This window comes from Biomphalaria glabrata, chromosome 8 (assembly GCF_947242115.1).
Source record: "Biomphalaria glabrata chromosome 8, xgBioGlab47.1, whole genome shotgun sequence".
Taxonomy (NCBI): Eukaryota; Metazoa; Mollusca; class Gastropoda; family Planorbidae; genus Biomphalaria; species Biomphalaria glabrata.
The window spans coordinates 11,837,314-11,862,275 of record NC_074718.1 but is presented as its reverse complement, the minus strand read 5'-3'; the positions used below and the strand labels follow the sequence as shown (position 1 = coordinate 11,862,275).

General features: G+C 31.5%; 2 protein-coding genes across 2 annotated transcripts; both read left to right on the top strand.

The window, feature by feature from the left end:
- Positions 1-124: 124 nt before the first annotated feature.
- On the top strand, positions 125-14,049 carry LOC106060831 (uncharacterized). Its single transcript, XM_013218835.2, has 18 exons — positions 125-352; positions 2,570-2,670; positions 3,326-3,395; positions 4,023-4,153; positions 5,253-5,341; positions 5,474-5,573; positions 5,675-5,718; positions 6,406-6,483; positions 7,352-7,604; positions 8,881-8,987; positions 9,100-9,211; positions 9,385-9,487; positions 9,890-9,929; positions 10,185-10,236; positions 10,563-10,773; positions 11,445-11,571; positions 11,718-11,808; positions 12,474-14,049. Exons 1-18 carry the CDS (start codon positions 154-156, stop codon positions 12,561-12,563), a joined length of 1,998 nt encoding a protein of 665 aa, XP_013074289.1. The 5' UTR covers positions 125-153; the 3' UTR covers positions 12,564-14,049.
- Positions 14,050-14,815: 766 nt separating this feature from the next.
- LOC106060832 (uncharacterized) lies at positions 14,816-24,960 on the top strand. The gene is made up of 3 exons (XM_013218836.2): positions 14,816-14,933; positions 20,833-21,125; positions 21,766-24,960. Exons 2-3 carry the CDS (start codon positions 20,875-20,877, stop codon positions 24,215-24,217), a joined length of 2,703 nt encoding a protein of 900 aa, XP_013074290.2. The 5' UTR covers positions 14,816-14,933; positions 20,833-20,874; the 3' UTR covers positions 24,218-24,960.
- The last annotated feature ends 2 nt before the right edge of the window (positions 24,961-24,962 follow it).

The following is a 24,962-nucleotide window of genomic DNA, read 5'->3' as shown; positions in this document are numbered from 1 at the left end:
CGAACATGATGCATTGACATAAAATATTTAATAAAATGAGCTTTTTCCTAATCTTATATGCACAAATAAATATTTATTTATTTACAATCGGATTTGAAATATTTCGGTCTTTACTTATCACCTGGCAGCCTGGCAAATACAAGAAAAACAAACATGGCTGGAGTTCAATGTTTACGTTTTCTAGGTCGACAACACTGTCACACTTGGATGCCCACTAATTGTTTTAGATGTTCTGTCAATAAATATAGATCTATTGATATCTCTAAAAGAAATGTTCATGATCATATTCTGAAAGGAAAAGTTGTTAAAATAGGATGTGCCAGTGGGTTTTGGGGGGATACAGCGTGTGCAGGTGATTTACTTTCACTAGACTAGTCTGACACTAGTCACTAGTTTTTTAGTGTGACTTACAGTTACTACACTTACTTACTTACTTACTAGATCTAGAATTCTAGTAACAGAGTAGACTACTAAGACAAGAGTACTAAGACTAAGTTACTTACACTACACTTAAAGTTTTGAGTTTACAGTACACTCAACACTGACTTACAGTACTTACACACTTTACACAGTAACTGAGTAACACATAATATAAAATATAATCATAAATCATTAATCTAGATCTAGATTCTAGTCAAATCTAGTCTCTAGCCTCTAGATTTATCTAGATTATTCTAGATCTATATTTAATATTAGTATTATTACTATATTATACTATATAGTATATACTATACTAATACTATTCTATACTGAGTTGCTTACAGAACTTCAAATTTTATAACAAAAAAATATGATATATATTAAATATATATTATATATTATTATATACTATATTAATATATAATATACTATAATTATATAGTTAATAGTATAGATTAATATAGTTTTAGAATAATTTAGATTATATTATTGACAGATGGACTACTTAGGACTTAGTTAGACTTAGTACTTGGTCTTGGTTATTTCTCATTTTAATTTTAAAGTTTCCTTAGCCTTAGATTATAATAACAGCCTTATAAGCCTGCTTATTTGCTAGTTAATTATACTAAGGCTGTTATTTATAAATTTATACTAATAATGATATAATGTTATATTGATGACAAATACTCAATATTACTAATATAAATAAAAGTAAAAGCATAGATCTAGTCAATCTAGATCATATGTATTATAAGATTGCTAGATCTACTAGTTATTTATTCTAGTACTGGTTCAGTAACTAACTTAGACATGATCTGAATGTAACAATTTAGTAAACAATGTATGAATGATTGTATCTATGCAAACACATTGACTCTGGACACGGCGGACTTGGCCATAGGAGAAAAATCTATTCTAATTTAATAAATGTAGATATATATCTGATATCTTAATTATCTGTCTCTAAATTATAGTAATTCTACTAATTATAAAATGTTAAATGCATGTTCTAGATCTAGATTGCCTGCCAAAGTTCATATTTGATACTCATTCAATACATTGTATTACAATATATAATATGTATATATATAGATCTATATATAGTTTGTCCATCGTTGTTAGATGATGACCACTTTGTCATCCAGGGGGCTGAGGGCTTTGCACTGGGTTTTTGTGCCTGCTCATTGGGCTGGAGCTAGTGTCATTGGCTTATCTTTTCTTCTCTGGCATTTTTCTTCTGCCAGCGTTGTTCTCTTTTCCTCTGCAACCTGTGCTCCAGTTTTCACGGCGTGATGCCATGCTGCTCTGTCATGTGCATCTGTCTCCTAGGCGGCTGGGTCTATGCTGAACGCCTTCTGACAAGCTTTGAGGGTGTTCCTGAAGCATTTTCTTTAATTGCTTTGCAAGTGCTTTCTTTCGCTTAGTTGGCCATACAAGAGTCATTTGGGATGCAGTGGTCTTCCATTTTTCAGACGTGTCCTGCCCATCGCAGCTGGGACTGCATCAGGATTGTGTGGATGCTTTGCAGACCCGCTCTTTGAAGGACAAGATACTGAAGTCCTTCGAAGATCTATATATATAATATATATAATATTATTAATATACACACATACTCATTTCATGAACAGAAAGATATAATATGGTATTCAATAACAAAATTAAAAGCAAATTTACAAAAGTAAGCCAGTATACCTAGTAATTTAATGTTTGTTCAATGGAAAGTATCAGTAGTGAAATAATGTGTTTCCGCAAACCTCAAAAGGCTTGATATTTAGGTCCCTTTCAAAGCAGTGTCAGGAAGAAAATAATAGGATGCTGATCACTGTCTGGTCAGTAGTATTGAGTGATAGCCTGTGACCTTGGGAGGGATGCAGATCTGTGTAAATGTGTTTTAGTCAATGTAAACTGCAGGCTAAGTCATTTCTTATGTACTTTGTTGTTAAATATGAAGTTAAGTGACAAGTCTGGTACACTACCAGTACAGAGTAAGAGTTTATTAAATACATTGATAAATATATATGCAAAAGACTTTAACAATACTCGTGTGTTGGTCCATTTGTATGGGTTTTTTTAAGAACAAGATTTTTCCTTTTTTTTTTCTATTAGTCCTATAAAATTTTCTAATTATGATTTTCTTTTACCTTTTCAGCGCCACAGCTTATTTATGGAGCCAAATTAAACTATATTATTTTTGACTACCTCTCAGAAATAACAATGTCACTTTTGACAGCAGGAAGAAGAAAGTCACCAGTAAGTTGTTGTTTTTTTTATCAATTAATAGCATCACATTTGTAGGTTGTTAATGAGACTAAGACACAAACTTGTTAAGTAGTTTTAATTACATAGTTTTTTAAAATGTAAATTATTATACCACATGAATAAATTTTATAATAGAAAGAATAGTAACACAAAATGCAGTAAAAAAAAATGTACAGAACTCCCAAGTACTAGAATGAGAGTGAAACTGACTGACTTCCTTCTCTAATGTGTTAAATCCTTTGAATAAGAGGTTTGGGAGGTGATTTTCTAACTAATTAGAATATTTACTTATATTTAAACAATGAAAGATATTTGACCTAGTTTGTGGTGTCTAGATGTGAATATCTAAAAATTTATTTTTAGATTTTTTTTTTCAAGATTTATATTACATGTTAAAAGCTCACTTTTTTTTTCTAGTTAGTGATTCTAATCTCACACTATTCATGCTATGGGCACTTACAGGATTAACAAGCAGAATTAGAAGCTTCAATTCACAATTAATCTAATGTTCTTTTAATTTTAATACTCTGGAAAAATGAAGTTTGGTTTCCTGATTAATAAGTTTTAATCTTGTCTTGGGTTTATTACCTTGAAACAAAATCTTTTTTTTTCTATGGTCATCATTAAACATTTTTTTATATCCAAGGATATGGGATATGCTCCAGATTTTGTTCAAGTTAGTGTTGCCCCTTTCATTAAAGATATAAAGACCAAAGGTAATTGTTATATTGCTCATCCAAACAAGTATTATTATCTTTTATGTGACAATTATTGTAATTATTGTCAAGTCATAACTGTATATAATAATAATTAAGTCCAAAATATATTATAGAAGAATGCAGGAGGTTGTTGTTTTTTTTTTTTAAATAATAAGGAAATTGATGAATAAACATGACATACAATACAGTAGTTATTGAGAGAAGAAGGGGCAGAAACTATGGTGAAACATAGCTTCAACGAGGACACATACCTGCTATCAAGGTACCAAGCTATCATCTGACTTGACCACTTTTAACATTTCATGTTGGTTGAGTTTTTTTTGGACACTTATATATATATATATGTAAACTGTCTTGCATGCATGAAATATTTACAATAACTATCTTTGGTCTTGATTTTTTATTAGTTACAAAATAGATCAGAATCACTGATAAATATGTTACTTAAAGTATGAGTTGAAGGACTTTAGCTTTTCACAAAAAGATTATGTGAGAATGATGTAGACATACTATTATTAATCTTATGCAATTGCAATAGGAAAACATTGGCTTTGGACCATTTTGGTTACTGTATCCTATAAAATAACTTGCTTTTCATCTTTAAAAGATTCTTTCTATCTCTAGGTGTGAAACTTATCAGCAATGCTGGAGGCATCAACCCATCTGGCTGTGCTGAAGCACTGCACAAAGTTTGTAGGTCTGAAGGTGTTGACTTGAAGATTGCTGTCATAAAAGGGGATGATCTAATGTCTCAGGTAATATATTATGCTTTGTACTATTATTAACCACATAATTCTATTTCTCTAACTTTTTTTTTTTTATTTCTCGCAATATCTTTTTTATATTTTTTTGTGTTTCAAAAAAATATCTCTGATGCCCCTTGAATCTGCAAGATGTACATAGCTGTATATTTACAGGGCAATTGAATGTTGAATTTTGTTTTAGGGTTCACATCATTTTCTCAAGACACATTCATCTTCACCAGATGCACATTCTACTATTTGAGTCAAATAGAAATGAAATGACATCCAATGAAATTTTTATCTGAAAATACAGCACCCAGTGTATGAAGAATATGTATTTATTTTGTTTTTCCATAAATCTCCCATCAGTTCACAACTTAGTTCTCTCTGTTCTTCTTCACACATATGGGCACAAGTTTTTCACATGCAAAAAAAAATATGTCATTTTAGTTTCCAATCTTGCTTTTAAGTTAATAAAACATCCACTGCAAGTTTACAGAGTTTGTAGAGCTTCACATGGCTTATTGCTGATGAAGTTATTGTGAAACTAACAAATTTGATTACATTTTCTTCATAATAATACATGTGAAAGTGAGAATCGACAAGGTGGATACACTTTGTCATCAGTGTATCTATAATAAAGAAATGCCCTTGTACCGTAGCAAACTGATCACTCCATATATCCCTCAGACAGCCCTGCGCTCAATGGACTCAACGCTTCTAGTGGTGCCACTTCTCAACGCTTCTAGTGGTGCCACTTCTCAACGCTTCTAGTGGTGCCATGTTTCTCCCTAAAAAGCTACAGTTTGCGGGCTTTTTTCGTTGCACAAATCAAAGGTTTGGAACTCTCTCCCTATTGATCTCAGACAGACAACATGCTACACTACTTTCAAGAAGAACATTAAGACCTACCTGTTTAAAACTTTTTTAGATTAGTTTGTCATTTTAGCTCTTGTGTTTGTAATGTTATCACAGCGCCTTGAGCGTACATTTTGTTTGTTAACAGTGCTTTATAAATAAAATTATTATTATTATTTTAATAATTGCTTTTTTTAAACTAATATAATACTAAAATATGATCATTTTCACTTCTTATTTTTTTGTTATAAAGGTACAAGAACTTCGAAGACTAGGCATTACTGATATGCACTCAGGGGAGCCATTTCCTGAAGCAGTTCATAGTATGAATGCATATCTAGGGTAAATAAAAATGTAACTTAATGTTTATCCAAATAAAAATAACAAATCATTCAAATTTTTAAAATATATTTCTCCATTTTTATATTTGTTTTCTCCTACATTGACCATTCTTTTGTCATGTTTTTGTATTAGAGCAGGTCCAATAGCTCAAGCTTTATCCATGGGTGCTGACATTGTCATTACAGGCAGATGTGCTGACAGTGCTATGGCATTGGCACCTCTTATCCATGAGGTAAGGTGTAAAGCCTTGCATGTTTTAAATTGCTAGGAGGAATCAGAAAGTCTTTTTCACTTTATCAGCTTGACTTATATTTAGATTTATGTTTATTTTAGTTTGATTGGAAGATGGATCAGTTTGATTTAATGGCTGCTGGAAGGTATGTTTTCTTTTTAAATAAGATGAATTACTTTTTTAAATTTTTGAACACAGGATGCATATATTTCATTCCAAGCATTAAAAAATTCATGCTTTGCAAGACCGAAGTATTAGTCCGAAAGAGACCTCAAATAAAGTCATTTTTAGGGTTGGAGCAGTTGTTCCCATAGAGCACTGTCACCACTGAGAATAATTTCACTCAACGGCCTGGAGCTCTTCAACTCAGAGACCAGGATATCTATTATTCAGTGACTCAAAAATTTTAGTAATACTGTTACAATTTTTTTCATTTATTGTTTTTTTCAAAACTAAATAATAATTTCAAAATAAAAAAATTTAATGTAATTAAAGGTGGTTTAATGAGTTTAGCAAATAATATACAACCTTTAGTTACAATTCTCTACTTGGCTGAGAAATATAGTTTCTTCTATTTCTCTTTTCAAAAGTTTATGTTAAAGATTTTGTTGAATTTTATTGAATTTTTTAAAAAAATAAGTCTGTTCATCTTTGATATACCAGTAATGAAAGAATTAAGATAGTCATATCATATTGTTTTTTCTAACATTAGTTAATAAGGAAGTGTATTTTTCCTTACATGGCTCTTAATTTATCAGCTTTATAACTGTTAACATTAACTGCAAATACTTGAAGCTGTACAGCTTTAAAAAAAAAAAGTTTTATTTTTCAGTCTTGCTGGTCATTTAATTGAGTGTGGTGCTCAGGTTACTGGTGGAATATTTACAGATTGGCATCTAGTGGAGGAATGGTAAAAACTTTAACTTCTGAATAATTATGTTATGCTATATCCTTAACATCATTCTTTAAGTTAGATAGTTGGTTTGTTTCTGTAAGTTGCTTTTATATTATAGTGATCTCTATTTTTAAAATATACAATTTATAGAAAACTAGGCAGAGTTTACGTCTTTTGTGTAAGCCCCAAAACAGTTGAGATTGTTCTAAAACCGAAGCATATTTATTTATTTGCTATTTTTTATGAGATTCTGTTGCTTAACACTGGATGCTTCCAATAAACCCAATTTCATTTATTCACTAAACTTTTAATGGTGTTGCATCAGTTAGTGTGGAGAATAATAATATGCTGGCCATCCATCCATCCCAGTGACACTACAGGCCATGGAGGGCCTGCTTTAGCACATCTCTCCATTCTGATCTATACAGACTTTTAGTTATTATAAATCTGCCTTTATGTCACCAAGCCACCATACTCATGGTCTGCCTTTGGGTCACCTGCATTTTTGGTTTTTGCCTGTGAACATTCTTTGCTCCTCTGTTCTCTGGCATTCTTTCAAGGTAATCTGCCCAATGTAATCTGTTCCTTTTTATTTCAATCACTATAGATAGGTCTTCATATAACTGGTATATTTCTTGGTTAGTGTGAATCCTCCATCCGGTTTCCTCAAGTATGGCACCATAAATTTTAAGAGGATTATTATGCTGGCCATACAATAGCATATTAGTTATTGGATCATGTAGTGTCATAGACTTTATCTTTTTCACTGTTTGCAACATTTGTCTTTCAAAAGAAAAAGATGTGATAAAATGCAACCTTTCAGTTAAAAAAAAACAGCTTATGCCCCCAGACTCCAGTCTCTGAATATTTTTTTTCTATGAAGGGATCACATTGGCTTTCCCATTGTATCTGTTGGATCCGATGGAAGATTTACTGTCAGCAAGCCGTCTAAAACTGGTGGCCTAGTAAACAGGGGAACAGTGGCAGAGCAACTTCTCTACGAAGTGGGGGATCCAGCCCAGTACTTCCTGCCCGACGTTGTGTGTGATTTCACGCAGGTGGGGATAGATGAGCTGCCAAGCAACATGGTGTATGTTGAGGGTGCCAGGGGCACTCCACCTTCTGGGGAATATAAGGTTTGTTTCTGATAATAGTCCTCTTTCTTGTATATCTCAATTCTTTTTAATCAGTGTTGGCAATTTATTAAAAATTTCTGTTTTCTTTTTTAAAATATTTCCACACCAAAAAAAATTTGACACATTAACAGGCTTACCTGTAATTCATTTTATTTTTTAACAAACTTACTCTCTGGTACAAATTTTTTTCTCCCACTTCCCACTAGGATCAAGTTGAAATTTTGTTCAATTATTCGGCCAATGATAATACATGAATCAATAAGAAATTTAATCAATTAATTAATCAAATAGTGGTAATTAATTAATTGATTATATTTATATAGAAAAAGGTAGTTAAACCTTTCAATATTGATATATATTGCAACTATTCTGCAGTTCTTCCCCTTATATATTTACATTTAAAAATTCTTACTGTACTTAAAAAAAAGATCTAGATGTTTATTTAAAAAAAAAAGGTAATCTAACTATAGGCAGCATGCTGCAGAAAGAAATTAAGAACATGCATGCAAATTTAGTTTTTCTCTCCAAAAATTACATAACATCTGCAGGTTCAGAGGTGCCAATTTAGTGATAGGCTGAAGAAATTAATTCAATTGAGTTTAATATTTTCAAACTCAATCAAATAAATAAAAATCCAGTGATGAACAAAATTTACACATTAAACACAAATCACTTGTATAAATCATTTATGTACTGAGAAAAGGCTATCAACTTTAACAAATTGTTAACAATGACCAATAACTAAGAACTAATGACCAATGACCCTGATATCTTGCCTTATTTTCCTTTTATAGTCTTCCTTCAATGATAACTAACATTTGATGGCATTATTGATATCCTCCAAAAATGATGTCTCACTCAGTAGATTTTATAAATTGATTGACTGAGAAAAACTTTAAACACTAATCACTAATATTAAAATGTGTTTTTAATCCTTTAGTCTAAAAATAGTATTGCCCCTGGAATGCATTGTAAGTGATGCACAAATAAGTATTTTATTACATCAAATACATTTTTTTTTATAAATAATTAAATTTACACACACAAAAAAATTTATTAGAACTATGTTTAGATTTTTATTTTAAAATTATTTATTGTTGGGAAAAAACTAAGACTGAGAGCTTAATAAACTTTACTTGCTTTTTGTTTCTCCTCAAAAATATATAGGCATGTTACTTTCTTTTATAATTGTTTTTTATATTCTTCTCCTTTGACTATGTGTTTTTACAACTATTTAATGTTAAAGCACAATATGAGTAATTCATAATACTAACAGGTGAGTGCTACATATGCTACAGGCTATCGATCAACAGCTGCTTGTATAGTCGGTGGACCAAGAGCAGATGAGAAAGCTGAGAAAACTGCCAAATCTATTTTGACCAGGTTTCTCTTTATATTCATCTTAATGATATTATAAATATTTGTTTTAATTTTGTGATCTTTTAAATATTGTATTTTCCTATTTGATAATAACTTCAATTCTGTTTGTTAATAGGTGTAGAAGAATTTTTCACCAGCTAAACATGAGTGATTTCTCTGCAGTTAATGTTGAAGTTATTGGGCGTGATAGAAGAACAGATGAACAGAAACGTCCCGATTCCAAAGTGGTAAGCATTGTGACCTGGTGTTATGTAAAATAAACTACTCTTCTGTTATTAATATCTTTTTACATTTAGGTTACTGTATTAATGTTTTCTTTTTCCTAACTAGTAATATATGCTGGGAGGTTTATGGGTGAAACTTTAAAGCAGTTTTGTTATATATCTGTCTGTATTGCCAGCTTGGCCCCAAAGATGCTTTGTTGTGGATGGCTGTGACACACAAAGATAGAAAAGCTTTGGAGTTTTTCTCAAGAGAAATAGCGCCTGCTGGAACCGGCATGGGTATGATGTTTGATCAGTATTTAAAATAGATTTATACTGAACAGATTTCATTGTATTTCTTTTTTGTTTTCCAAAAGGTTCTTAACTCTTTATCTCCATAATTATTTTTCCATGTTCTGGCAAAATTCTTCATTTTTCACATTTGTACATTCTACCCTGTTATGATTAAACTTCAATAACATTTTTATTTGTAATCAGAAAACTTTACTTTTGGTATAGAATTATAGGAGAATGCATGTTCTTCTTATATAACACAAGTTATACTTTCTAAAACCAAAAATAAATTTAATTTAATAGAGTCAAATCAATGATGGATTAGGAGAGAAAGAGTTACTAAATTTTAATTAATACTATTTTTTATATATCTTTTAAATACAATAATTTTTTTGCTTGTTTTGTCAGCTCCTGGTCTCTGTGGAATAATTGGAGGCAGACCAAAAGTGTAAGTAGAGTGAATAAATTGTTTCCTCTAGATGCCATCTCATGTATATACAAAATAATATCAAAGTGTATCCTGAAATCTACCAGAATAGAGACTGTTGGGTTTTACTGACTTATACAGAGAATCACAATAAGTTGCTCGAATTTGGAAATTTTATGCTGTTTTGTACTATGCTTTTGATTTTGTTTTCTTGAGTGGGGGTGCAGCCCTTACACATTTTAAATTTGTTTATTTATATTTTCTAACACTTCACAGATCACCTGTCCTCAAATTGTTTTCATTCCTTCATCCAAGAAATAATTTTAAAGTAAGTTACACTTCATCTTATAGGTTACAGACAGCAGATAATTACATCCTAGGCTCATTTTGCTCATCTTTTATTAATTTCATTGGTAATTTGTTGTTGTCTTTTATTTATCTAGTACTTTTGAATAAATACTGTAAAGAATTTCTTTATAATTGCACCAATACAACTTTTATTTGCACACAATTTCACATTGATTCTAATTTATTACTATTTAGATTTAAAATTTTGCTTTTCTCAAATTGAGTTGTAAATTAAAGGTTGTGTAATATTTCTATTATATTAATATAATTTATTGTGAAAATCTTGTCATTTTGTTTATGCCTTAGATCACCATAGAGATGGATGGCAAAGTAGTGGAGTATATACCCCCAAATGTCCCAACAGCTGAATATCTAACACAGGCTTATCCTGCAAGCGACTGCAATGGAAAAGCTGAAAACAAGGCTGCAGCAAACCTTCCCAAGGGGGAGTTTTCCTACAGACTTGAAGAACTAGCTTTTACCAGATCTGGCGATAAAGGAAATGATTGCAATATTGGTAAGTTCACTTGAATGAGAAATAAAAGTTGTGAAACCTCAGTTTTCTAGTTTTAACAAAACAGCAAACAATTCTATTTTATTTGGCTGTGTTGATGAGCGATGTGTGGATCTTCTAATTATTTGAAGTTTTTGTGATGACATAGATCTGTTCATTTTTCATCATAGCATGGTAATAAAACATTGAGATGTCAGTATTAGCTGCTCATATTTTTATGCTAAATGTATTTTGTAAAACAAGTTTTTCTGATTGCAACAATTGGCTAAGTAGACATTATGCTTGCAATCTTAAAAGTATAAACATGTATGTATGACCCACAATGGCTCTTAGTAGGAGTTTTTAAATATTAACTTTATACATATGGATACTATTTCATTATGGCTGTAATAATTATTTTTTGTTAAACTATATCAGTTAAGGTTGCCTTGTGAGTATGGTCCACAATTTCTCAGCTCATAAACATAGAAAATGTTCGACTATTTTTGTGGGTAATTGCACCAAGCATTGATTTTGAGATTATAACCTTTCCTTTACTGAGTTTATCAAGATTTTTTATGGGAAATATCACAAATGTTATAACTGCTGTGTTTGTTTGTATGTAATCATATCTATTTCATTTTTATACTTCTATATGTATCTGTATATATAGCTCAAAATGATAATATTTTCAGGTGTGATTGCCCGCCATCCTGCTTATCTTCCTTTCATCAGAGCACAATTAACTGCTGAAGCAGTTGAGTCCTTTTTCATTTCTTATTTCAAGGGATCTGCTGAATCATCTAAAAGTAGAGTGCAAAGGTTGGATATTATTGAAACTGTATATTTGTACTTTTGGTGTCTGGTAGTTATTTAAATTTTAAAAATGTTTCTTATTTTAAATGGTTATTTTTTGTGTATACGTGTTTAAGAAATGTTGATACCTTTCAAAAGATTCTCTTTTTCAGATATGATGTTCCTGGTGTCAGTGGTTTGAACTTTGTCTTAAAGGGTTCACTAGGCGGAGGTGGTATTGCATCTTTACGTAGTGATCCACAAGTAAGTTTCCGTTTTTTGTTATAACTAAAAATTTATGAGATAAATTTATTCTTTGAATACAATGGGTTACTTTCTGGGGGCTCAACTATCTCTAGCATGACCAGATTCACTTGTGTAAGAGATTTCGTATAGGAGGCTTCAGTGTAATATTTCTAGTTAAGGAATGAAATGATTGAAAAATAGTTTAGTCAAACTGGCTTGCCTCATCGTCTTTGCTTATCTGATGCTTTGTGAGTTATGTAGTAATTCTAAAGTGTTTGAAATTTTACTTTTTCCTTTGTTCTTTCATCTAGATAATTGATATAGTTATTGTGAATGTTAAAATTCTAGTTATTGCCAAGAGAAAGTTGTATAAAGTTAAAGTCCAATCGGTTGCAACCCAAATTAGGAGAGAATGTGGTAAAAATATTGTATCCAATAAAATAATAGTCTTTGCATTGTTTAATATTCTTCAATAAAACAATCACTCTAGCAAGAGAAATTAATTGAGAAATGACATTTTGTGTGGCTTGGGGTGTAAAGAGGGCAAATTTTAATTTTTTTTAATTTTTTTTTTTTTTACATTTTCTTACATTTCACATGCCTTAGGTGTAAATATATACCATTACAATTTTTTTTTAGAAAGCATGTTGCTCATTTTTCTTTGTCTCGATTTTTATTTTCAGGGAAAAGCAATGGGACAAGAACTGTTAGATTTTAGAATCAAAGATGTACCAAATTTAAAGAAATTAGCAAAGGATGCTGTAGTTTATTAAAATTATATCGTTGTAGCTCTGATGAATTGCTCAGATTGTTCCAAGAACTTAACAGATCTTCAGTTAATATCAAATACCTCTACTTACAGACATTTTATTTATCAGTATTAATTATCAAATGACTAGTGCATAGTTGTTGTTTTTGTACTCCTGATCATTTGAACCATACAATAGTGATAAAATATACTATAAACTTATTATGCTGTAGCAATAAATATTTCAAAAGATTCTCATATATACATGCTTAACAAATTACAACTTTACAAAAGATCACTACCTAAGTTGTTAACAATATATAAGATAACTGGAATTTTTTTTTTTGTAACAAAACTTTTTTTTTTTCTATTTACCTTTGTTGTCACTATCATCATTCCAAATTTTTTTTATTTCCTACATCTTACAATTTTTGTTTTGTATTTTTTTTTTTAGTCATGAAAAATTATTATTCTGTTGTTAGCAAAACAATTTTCTTTATTAAAAGTAAGGACTGTTAAGTATATATTTTTTTAATTTAATGTTTAAGTTTAAAGCAATAGTTACAAGTTATTTATTTCTTGTTAACATCTCGTCTATGGTTATTGATGCTCTTATTAGACAAGATTTAGCCTGGTTACTTTTTCTTTTTGTTAGATCTAGTGCTCGACTTACATCTTTTTCGTTTTGAGGAAGTTCAACTTACATTTGGTGTTTGAAAGCGATCTGATTTAATTCAAATACATTTTGTAATGAATGTTTGAATTGAAATTGGCAACAATGGTCCAATTTGTTTTTTAGTTACTGGTACTAGCAGTATTGACAATATTTAGATTATGTGTGTGTGTGTGTCTCACTTTACCAATTGTTTGTTAGTTTGAAAGCTATATATTCATTTGTATGTCTTTGATAACTATATACAAGTTTTGTTTGGCAGTAGTTCTACATTTAGTATTCTATGTAATACAGATGTAATCTTGATAATTTATTATATATTTTTTATACATACTATATACATTTTTACACTGGAAATCGTTTTCTAAAATACATCTTAAATTTATTTGAAACACTTTTTTTTAAGCTGAAGTAACAATCTATATAGTAATAAATAAAGCAATACTATATAAAAATTGGTCATCTCTACTACTTATGCTATAAACTTTGAACCTCTTAGACATGTTATAAGCCTACATTAAAAAATCTTATATCTTGACTGCAAAAAACAACTTTGTTTAAAAAAAATTACTTATTTATATTTTCTTTTCTTTGTAGTTATTAAATCCTTTTTTCTTTCTTTCTTTTTTTACTTTGTTGTTTTCTTATTAATTTATTAAAACATTTCACTATGCTCCCTTTGTTATGCATGCCCTATGACTAAGTCTCTTATTCAATTATACATGTTTAAGAATGAAATATGCTGAACTCTAAAAGAAGTAATACATTTCTATTTGATTGTCATCATCTTCTAAGTTGTTTTGTTATAAGTGCAATAAAATATCTCTTTAACACCTGTGTCCTATAGTTGTTTGAACCTATTCTTATACTAAAACTGATCCATCATAACAATTTTTAGTTGTGCTGATATCTATAGTGACCATTGACTAATATATAGTTCTGGTAATATTGAAAACTACCTTAAAGCTTCAAATGTCTTTAATCTATATCTAGTTGATTGTAAGTAGCATTTGAAGGTAAAAAAAATACAAGTATTTACATAAAGTCTTATTTGTTTAACTGTTAATTTATTTTAAATTGTTAAAGACAATGTGGGAAATATTGACTTAATTGGAGTTTTGACAAAGTAATTTTTTTTTAGATACTAATTTTAACTTTTGTTGAGCAATTTTTGGAATAAGTGATTAACAAGAGACCATAATGTATACTAACTCTACTAGAATTTGAGCTGGACATTAATAGAAATTACTAATTTTGCATCCTAAAGCTTAGTGACTTCACCATTTACTATATTGGCCTATAAAAGAATTTTTAAAATGTTCTCTAGTCAATGTCAATATTTATTTCATGTCAAGGCTACAGTCATTATTATGAATAAAATTTACCTTATAATAACTTATAAATAAAAATATCTCTCATTAAATTATATTTATTTTTTATATGTAGCTCTATTATCAGTAAATGAATGTATTTTTACAATAAAGCACACAATTTTAACGCTTTTTGCTTATCACATGATTGAACAGCATTTCACAAAATAGTAATTACTATTAAACTACGTGGTATACCGAAATTTAGATCTAATCTTTGTAGATCTGTTTTAAATTAAAAGTTGGCATTGCTTAGTTGAGTTGTGCCAAAAATGGCAGAAGGACAATAAATGTGTAGCTCTAGATCTTGATCTTTATACTGAGATCCCTGCTATCTTTCGTGGAAAAAAAAGTTAGTGACTGATAGGATCTTTTTTTTTTTTACATTGTCATTAGATTTACGATATTCAATTTTCACAAGCAATGTCTTAATCTAGGTCTAGACTAGAAAATCTAATCTAATTCAGTCCAAGATAGATCTAACTAATCTAAGCCTTAGAGAAAATGGCGGCTACATACACGGGCACAACGAAAGTGCATGAGTTTATTTACAAACAAACTTACTAGATCTATATTCTAGACCTAGACTATAATTCTCTCTATACTCTCTATATATTATAATAATATAGATTTAGATATCTATAGATTATTGAGGCTAAATTCTACGTATGAATTTGTTTTATTTTTTTTCCCGTATACGGTATAGTCGTAAACATTTTACTCTACATCTTACATCTAATCTAGACTTAGACGGTTCTAGTTCTAGAATAGATAAATTTCAAGATCTAGAATTTCAAGTCTAGAAGTCTAGACTATAGTCACTATACTCTAACAGCTAACTCTAGTCTAGACCTAGATCTAGATGATAGATCTATATCTCTAGATTCTAAATCTAGACATTAGGTACTTCGATAAAAATTTCAAAATGATAACAATTTTATATTGCTGAGTTAATTGTGAGGGAAGTTATTAAATTTTTAGTGGCCAAAAATTAGCCTTCTTTAGCCTTTGTAAAGCAAAAAAAAATCTGTGACCGAAACAACTGACAGTTGAACTTTAATTAACTATTATAAAAAGTCTTAAAGATATGGCCTTATGGCATGGGGTTGAAACTTCACACTCTTTTTCATTAACCTGTATTCTGTTAAAACAAATTTAAAAAATAAGACCAAGCAATAAAATCTTTGAAAAAAAGTGAATTAATATATTAAAAAAAGCCTTCGACAAAAAATAACAATTTTAGACATCTATAATCTATTATATGTTACATGTAAATGTAGATATATAATGTATATATATCAAGTACATTGTCATTGTTCTAGTTCTAGACTGTCTAGAGTAGTCTAGTTAAGAATTCTAGAATGACTAGTCTATATTGATGAGTATATTGTGACAATATTGTCACTTGATTTCTAGATCAGACATTCTAGACCAGTGGCGTAGCTACCAATGTGCGGGTGGTGCGGGCCGCACAGGGCACCAAGTGGAGAGGGGCACCAAAATTCCCCCAGTGTGTATTAATTTCCTATTTCCCTGAGCGTTGCAGTAAAAACGATAAATTGTATGGACACGAACAAACATAAACTACTGTATTTTAAACATGAACTAACGATTTATAAACTAGTCATGTCGCTATTTTGTTTCATCACCTTCACTATTTCTTCAATACAATGTAAGCTATAGAACAGTTTGAATCTAATTTAAAAGATTTATTTCGGACACACGGTACATGTTGTTACTAGATACAAATATCACTAGAGCTTTTAACGGGGGATCCTAAAGTTGATTGCCGTGTGTGAGACTAATGATGAACGATTCCAAGAGTGTTGCCTGTGTCAGCTCAACTTGACATTCAGTGCCAACATTGCAACACATTGTCTAGGTCAACAGATCATCTAGTAGTTAACACGGCCCACATCTCATCAAGTGTTTACTGGTCTTATCTTATCTTATATAGTACAGACGTTACTTCAAAAAAAGAAGATGATTACGTCCTACGCGTCATGCATTTAGTCATGCATATTAACCAATGACTTAAATTCTGACAGCTCTGTAATATAAAGAAGAAGATAGGCCAACCTTTTTTTACTTCATTGTTTAGTCCACTGGTTTAATCTAGATATAGAGTTTACAAATATATTACTAAACTCTAGCTCTAGACAATTGTCTTAGTTTATTGATTTCTTTAAGATTCTTTATAGTTTAATTTTGGAAATAATTCTATTGTAATGTCAATATTTTTAAATAAGCTAACCAAAGGCTTGTTTTTTTCGGCAAATGTCAAACGGCGAGAAAGTTCTTAGAAAGTGGATGTGTTATTTGCCAAAAAAAGAATCCTTATTTTGCTTCCCCTGCATACTCTTCTCAACAAGATCAAGTACCAAATCTTCATTTAAATCCAAAGATCGATTTAATGATTGGTGGAGGTTATCCCCGAAAATAGAAAAACATGAGACCAACAGAGCTCACATTCAGTCATCGCTTGCTTGGGAGTAGGGAACAGTATTGACAACAAGGCCCAAGATTTGATTATACAAGAGACAAAAACCTGGAGAGAATCTTGGACATCATTGGTTTTCTCTCAAAGCAAAATCTGGCACTTGGTGGGCATCGCGAGCGACCTGAAGGACAAAATCAAGGCAATTACTTGGAGTTAGTAAAATTACTATCAAAGTACGATCCACTCTTGAGGAAGCATGTGCTTCGAACTAAGCATTGTTCCAGACCGCATACATACATGTCTCCACAAACACAAAATGAATTTATTACAACAGTGGGGGATCACGTTAAAACAACAAATCATACAGCACGTAAAACAAGCCAAATATTTCTCTATTATTTTTGACAGTACACCTGACATCTCAAAGCGTGTTCTCAGATCTGAGAATCAGTACAGAACCTCAAAAATGTATTGGTCATAAGAAAAAGATGCCTGGTGAGAAAAGTGATGACTATGTACTTACACACAAAGAAGAGCTACGAAGGGAAATTTATTCTACTTTGGACATGATTGTTCAAGAAATAATTTACCGATTCGAGCAACTTCATGATGTAGCAAATAGATATGAATTTTTGTCGCCTTCCCAGCTATTAAATCCTCAGGTCAAAATCAATCTCGATAGTATTCCTAGCGACATTGATAAAAGCAAATTTCTGCTGGAGCGAAAGAGGCTTCAACGGTTTGTCACAGTTTCATCAGAAGCCTCTGAACTTTCAAAACAAGGACCTGTTGAGCTCTTGAAATTTATAAAAAAATATTAGCTAGATGATTCAGTCCCAAATATCGTCATCATGATTCGCATATTTTTTTACTATTGCGGTAAGCCTCGCTACATGCGAGTTTTTCCAAACTTAAACTGATCAAGAATTACTTGCAATCAACGATGACAAATTTACGACTCACTAATTTAGCCATTTTGTCCATTGAACAAGAGCTGGTGGAAAAAATTGATTTCGATAACATTATTGATACTTTTGCCAGCAAGAAAGTGCGTAAAATTCACTTGTAGTATGTTTAAGTAAAAGTGATTTTTTGAATTAACAATATTTGATTAATGAGAACATATTATTTTGAAAAAAAAAGTAAGGTTTTGCAATGTTATTATTTAGTTAGCTTTTTGGGGGGGGGGGGGGGGGCATCAAGATGAGGTACCGCACCAGGCATCATATACTCTAGCTACGCCACTGTTCTAGACTATTCTAGAGTAGAGTTACTCAATTAGAAACACTACTCACTAGAGTTGGTAACAGAGATAGATATATAGATTAAATTATAGATAGAAGTTAATACTATTAATAGAATTTAGACTTAGCAGATCACTACTAGTGACTACTAGTCTATTCTTGAGTTAGAGTAGATATAAATATATAGAGTTAAGAGTCTAGCTCTATCATTTAAAATTTAATTCATTTACTTGAGTATCATCATACTTTTCTAGTCTTATTGAATATAAATAACAATGCAACATTTTTCACTATAACTTTATGCCACTTAAGTTACTCTGTAACTGTAGATCTAGTGACTGTTAAACTGTAAGAAGTAAGAAGCAACTATTGAATGTCTAATTGTAAAGAATATATCTAATTATATATATATATAATATATATATATATATATATATATATATATATATATATATATATATATATATATATATATATATATACAGTGCTTTTTGTTTTTTGTAAAAAAAAAAAATAGTTGCTGGTACTCAGTGATAGATTGCCTAACTTTTAACTACTAATAAATTAGTAATAAACGTTAAAATACAAGAAAAGGAATAATTTTTTCCCCACATTGAAAAAGGTGCTGGTGCGTACTGTCACAAAATATATATATATATATATATATATACAGTGCTCTTTTTTTTTTTGTAAAAAAAAAATAGGTGCATGTACTCAGTAGTTGATTGCCTAACTTTTACAACTATAAATTAATAACATATGTTAAAATACAATATAAGTTTAATAATTTTTTCAAAAAGGGGTGCCGTTGCAAAAATATATATATATATATATTTAAACTGAGTATGTATTCTTATTAAAGAGTCTTGTGACTAGAATCTAGAACTATCTAGAACTATTAAAAATTTAACTTAGCAACTTTAGGCCTACCATTATCCGTGCATGGGGGTTTGGTAACATTTATCATCATGACTATCACTACATGACGACTTTCAGTATCAAATCAATGTAGAATGTTTTCTGGACTATGATAATATTTATAAAACATTACAATTAATATTATAATATTTGTCAATGATAGTAAAGATAGTCAATCTTGAAATCAATCTATATGGAGTCAATGGAGAATGAATCTAAAGCTCTGGACGCAGGCTAGTGTTCCAGGTCGCAGAAGGGGGAAATGCTACCTTCCAAGATGATTTTTTTCTAGCTTTAATAAACATTAAAGATATTAATTTGAATTTAAAACATATTGTTATTTAAATATATTTTATGCAATGAAAAAAATGGATAATAGCATATATTATATATATATATATATATATATATATATATAAATGTGTTTAGGTCTCTTTTTTTTTTCCTTTATTCTTAGAATCACCCTTCACCTCACTGTAGGAGCTCCCCCAGACTTCCAACTGGCTAAGAGAAGAACAAACCAAATTTTTTTATTTTTTTCCCTTTATTCTTAGAATCACCCTCCACCTCACTGTAGGAGCTCCCCCAGACTTCCAACTGGCTAAGAGAAGAACAAACCAAATTTTTTTCATTTGTAAAAATTTCAAAGAAACAATGTTCTACAAAATATCTAAATCATTGTTCTAGATATTCTTGGTATAGATTTTGGGTGCATGTGTCCATAGGCTAGGGCTAGTTTATGTTCTGACAAAATAACTTATTTAATACCTGAAGTTGTATTTAATTGATTATTTACCTTTTGAAAGCTATTTGTTTGTTTCAGTAGAGGCGTAGGGCTCAACAATTGCTTTATTAAACATAAGCTTATCCCATTTTTATTGTTTGTGTCTGTAAAAAGTAATTGTGCCTTTTTATGTTTATTAAATGATAACTTTTTTTGTCCACAAAAATGCTTTGCCATATTTTAGTGCAATAACCCACAGGTTATACAAGTCTTTACAAAGGCATGGCAACTGTGCTGGATTTACAAAATTTATTTTACTAATAACCATATCATACCAGTACTACAGATATGAAACAACATACTACAAATATGACTGTTGGCTTGTATTTCACATGCTTTTTGCACCTAATGACCTATGTATTGCTTGTTTGAACAACAACTGGAGCACTATTGCAATTCAAGGGACAGACGTCTGATGAGTAACAACTTTTTGTACTGGTAGTTTACATAGTCACGCTTTGCACATTCAGTGTATTTAAGGGTAGGGGTTTGACATTTTTGTTTTTATTTATTTTGTAATTTGTACAGGGTATACACGTATGTGAGGTATATGCTTGAAAATTCCCACAGGGACAAATTTTGAGGGCAACTGACGTAGCATTACACTTTCTATGTCCTACATAAATTTTAATATTTCAACATGAATGAGCTTAAACAATATGAATCTATGCCTAAATCTATATATCATTTAGATTTATAGGCCTACTTTTTATTTTTAATCTGCCATTGAAAAACAATGAAGGTTATCTTAGAAAAACGTATGGATCTCATCAACTATTTTACAGCTGAGAGACACAAAATTTATCATAGAGTTTATCTCTAGAATTTTTTTAATGGTATAAAAATATTTTTGCTTAATCCACAGTAAAATCTTATTACTCTTATGAAACAAATCCCATAAGATAACATGTCATTGAGAATGGAGCCAGGTCAGATGTACAACTCTTGGGCAGAGTTCAAAGATGCGCTAGATAGTCACTGCAGGGAACATAAAGTACTCTTCAACATCAGCAATGCAAAGACTGTGGAGCAAGCCAATAACATGCTAAAAAAGAAACCTTACTTTGACATTAATCTCAAATATGCATCAATCATATTGGTCTGCAAGCACTATGGCTCATATAAGAGTTTGAGCTCTGGGTTAAGGCCAAAACAAAGGTTTGTTTTTGTTCTTTTTATTTAACACCAAATAAAAGTTGGGTCCTTAGAAAAGGTTTTAGGTTGTTTTTTTTTTTTTATTACATTCTTTAAATATCATTTTAAAATAAATAAAAAACTTGTTTTTATTTACATTTTAGGTTTTGATAAACCATCAATTTATTAGAATCTAAATTTTTCAACGGATACATATGTGATAGCTACAAAAAATAATGTTCTCAGAACATCTCTATATATGCCGCTAGAAATTTTTAATCCTGATTTTCCAACTAAATTACAGAGACATCCATTGACTACTTTGGGGTAAACCATAAATAGTTTTCCCACCTCTAAACAGGACAAATATTAATAGAAGAAAGACGTTAGTTTTAATTAGAGGTATTGGAATAATGTCTACTCTTAGAGTACTTGATTAGAAAAAAATCAACTGAGAAATGCTGCTTTAAATGATATAGAATTTATTTCTAAAACTAATTTATTGAATAAGTTTTATGCTAAACTTAAATTGAGAGGTTGGAAAAACCAGACTGGAATAGCCCTGGAGCCTAACTTTTCATTTACAGATTCAATGCTAATATCACTGATTATTATAATTTTGTAATGTTATTTTTTAGAAATGTTTTTTTATTTTTCTCTATAGGAGCTATAAGATAAACTGTAAAGCTTACATCAGCGTGAGTGCATGTCGCAAGGAGAACTACCTAATTATTCGAGACTCATACCACATCCACAGTCATCCATGCACAGAAGAAATTTACAACTCCTATCCTGAGGTCAGGCGAATGACCAAAGAGGAGAGAAAGATGGTTGGCACTTTGATGGAACTGGGGGTACCAACATCCCAAATAAAAAATGCAGTAGGACGTCACGTGACACACAAAGATTTGCAAAATGCCAAAACTCACATCAAAGCTGTCAAAATGGGAGTAAAAAGGGAGGATCAGTCCAACGGTCAGCGACGAAGAAAGACATTTAAGGAACTGCGTGATGAGAAAGATGGAACTGGTCTTGAAGATGGTGAAGCCCTATCAGAGTCTGATGAAGATAAACTCCACGAGAGCACTTCATTGTCATCTACACAGAGCATTCAGAACACTGCCAAGGATCAGACTGATGAAGACATGTCCAGAGATGCTACCAACACTGGTTACACAATTACTGTTGGAGAAATGGACTCCTTAAGTGATGCCAGGGATTCTTTAGGAATGGTAGAAATCTCAGGAAACTGTGAAAAAGACCTTGGAAATTCTGAAATGGGTGGATTAACTGGCCTCTTGGCAGCAGCTGGACTTAGCTCAGACTCTGTAGTCTTGACTGTCAACAGCCAAGGTCATACAGAAAACAATGGCATTGTTGAAGCCAAAAATTCTTACACAGTGACAGTCTCTCTACCCGAGGGGGATGTCACACAGACAGGAACCAACTTACAAGAACTGCTCAAGGGTCTTCCACTTGGTAAGGTTGTTCCGAAACCATTGTCATTGCCTGAGTCACCTGTGAAAGTTAAAATGGAGGATGTGGGTTCTCCAGAGGTGAAAGGCTGTATAAAATGTGGTGGCTACATTTCGCCACTAGATGGCCATGAGCAATGTCTGTCTTGTCTTGGCCCAGAGCACATACATGAGGTCAACTGTCAACATTGTTTGGCCATGTCACAGGAACAGTTCAATATCAGAAGGAAGAAAATGGTGGCTCTCAGAATGAAAGCCCTGAAAGAAATGCAGCGCAAGCGTAAAAATGACACAGAGCAGCATGATTCTGACTCTGATTACTCACCAGTTGTGAGGAAAAGCAAACGCCCTCGAAAACCTGTGAACTTCGGACCAGACATGTATGTCGATGAAACCTTTCTGTTTGGTGGCAACAATGACTCCAAGACTGTTAAAAGAAATGATATTGACTCTTCAAAGCTGTATGCAGAAGAGAGCAGAGATATGGACTGTATACCCAAAATAGAACCACTTGATGAAGAAAGCACCCATTTTTGTCATGAAAGCAATGATTTTAATCCTTTTGAACAATATCATACTATGCCATCTCACAATAGCCAAAGGTTTGACCACATACTCTCACAAGCTAAAGTGTTTGAGGATGTCACTTTGATGGAAAGTGGGGAAGGGTCACTACGTTTTTCACCAAGTACATCTATATGCAGTGAATTTCAAAAATCCATAGCCATTCCTGATTTGCCACCATTTCCCCCTACTGTGATGGGTAAATATATTTTACATTCAAAATTTGAGCAAGCGTTCTGTTCAGAACTGCCGCCCTTGTTAGGTGTGACAGATCCCACAGTAGATGTGATGGGGAAAGGTTTGGCAAAACTTGCTAAGAATGCTGCTGTTCAAACCAGATTAGCAGTATATGACAAACTTTTCACAAGAGTTGGAGTTGGAATGGCTGATGAAGCACTTTCTATCATTAGTGAGCTTTATGGTAAAGTGACAGAAGTTACAGAGATCTCCCAAGAAGATTTAACCAGCAGCCTCCAGACAGCATTAGATACCATTCAGGCTCTGAAAGATGTTCTGGAGGAGCTAGGTGTGATGTCTAAAGATGCTATCTCGACAGCCTCACACCAGAGGAGCATTTCATTCAATGCATTGCAGGCTGCACGGAAAACTCTAATACCGCACAGAATTCCCAATGATGAAACGTCACACCGGCGAAGTAAATTCCAGCCCTTCTCCAAAGCAAAAGTCACAACTAAATCTAGCACTGAACTAAGTTCTCTTAACAAATCAACTAGTTACAGAGGTGCTGACTTTTCTTCTCCAATGTCACCTGCTTTCAAGCTAAAAGAGTTGGCAGAACGAATCTCTGCTGGCCAAGCCAACTCAAACATTCATGTATCTGGATTACCAATGGTTACATTAGCAACATCTCAGGATGGTCTGGATGTTAACCCTGAAATCTCAACTGCATTTATTATGTCAGGAAAAGAGTTTACTGTGGGTCCTTTAAATGGAGATTTACTACATAGTATAAGCACTAGCAATGAAGGGATCATAGAGCTTCATGTCATGAAAAATTCTGAGGATTTGATAGATGCTGAAGAAGCAGCTGTTGAAGAAGTGATACAAACAGACTAACGGTTTTAAAAAGTTAATGGTACAATCTTTTTTTTGTGCAATAGTGTAATTATTTAATGAAAGACATTATAATACCTGCTTTAAATTATGAGAGTCCAAAGTTAAAACTAAACAGCATGTCTGATCTGTTTGAGCAAGCTTTTCTTTGTCATTATTTATTGTTTAACATGAAATATTCATGATACTAGTACCGGTATATAAAGTTTTAATGTATAATTTTTGTATATATTGTATAATATTATTCTGTTAACCATTCACCTTGAACTAAAACGTTTGTTGGATCTTATATATGATATCTGAATAAATGACAAAAATTATATATATGGGATTGAAGAGGTGTTGTATTTTTTTAACTGTTTATTTTATAAATTTTTGACATTCCTTCAGAAATGAAGATTGCCTCCTAGTCCAAACCTCTTGCAGGAAAGTAGCAGACAGGGTTCAAAGTCTGGACCAGCGTGATGATAGTTTCAAGTACATGCCACATGACCAGGCAGTGACCTTTTTCCTGTTCTTAGATAACATTAAGTTGTAATCATAGGATTTCGTAATGTTATGATTTACATATTGTTTCTTTAAAAAAGAAATTAATCACTTTCTTTTTAATTATTAATTACTATGCTACAGTAGTGGCTAATATGAATTAAGGTTTTGCCATTGAGTATCCTTGCACACTCATACAACACTTATTTTGTATGTGTTTGTTGCAGCATTTGGAAAAACCAATTCCTTGATTAAATGGTAC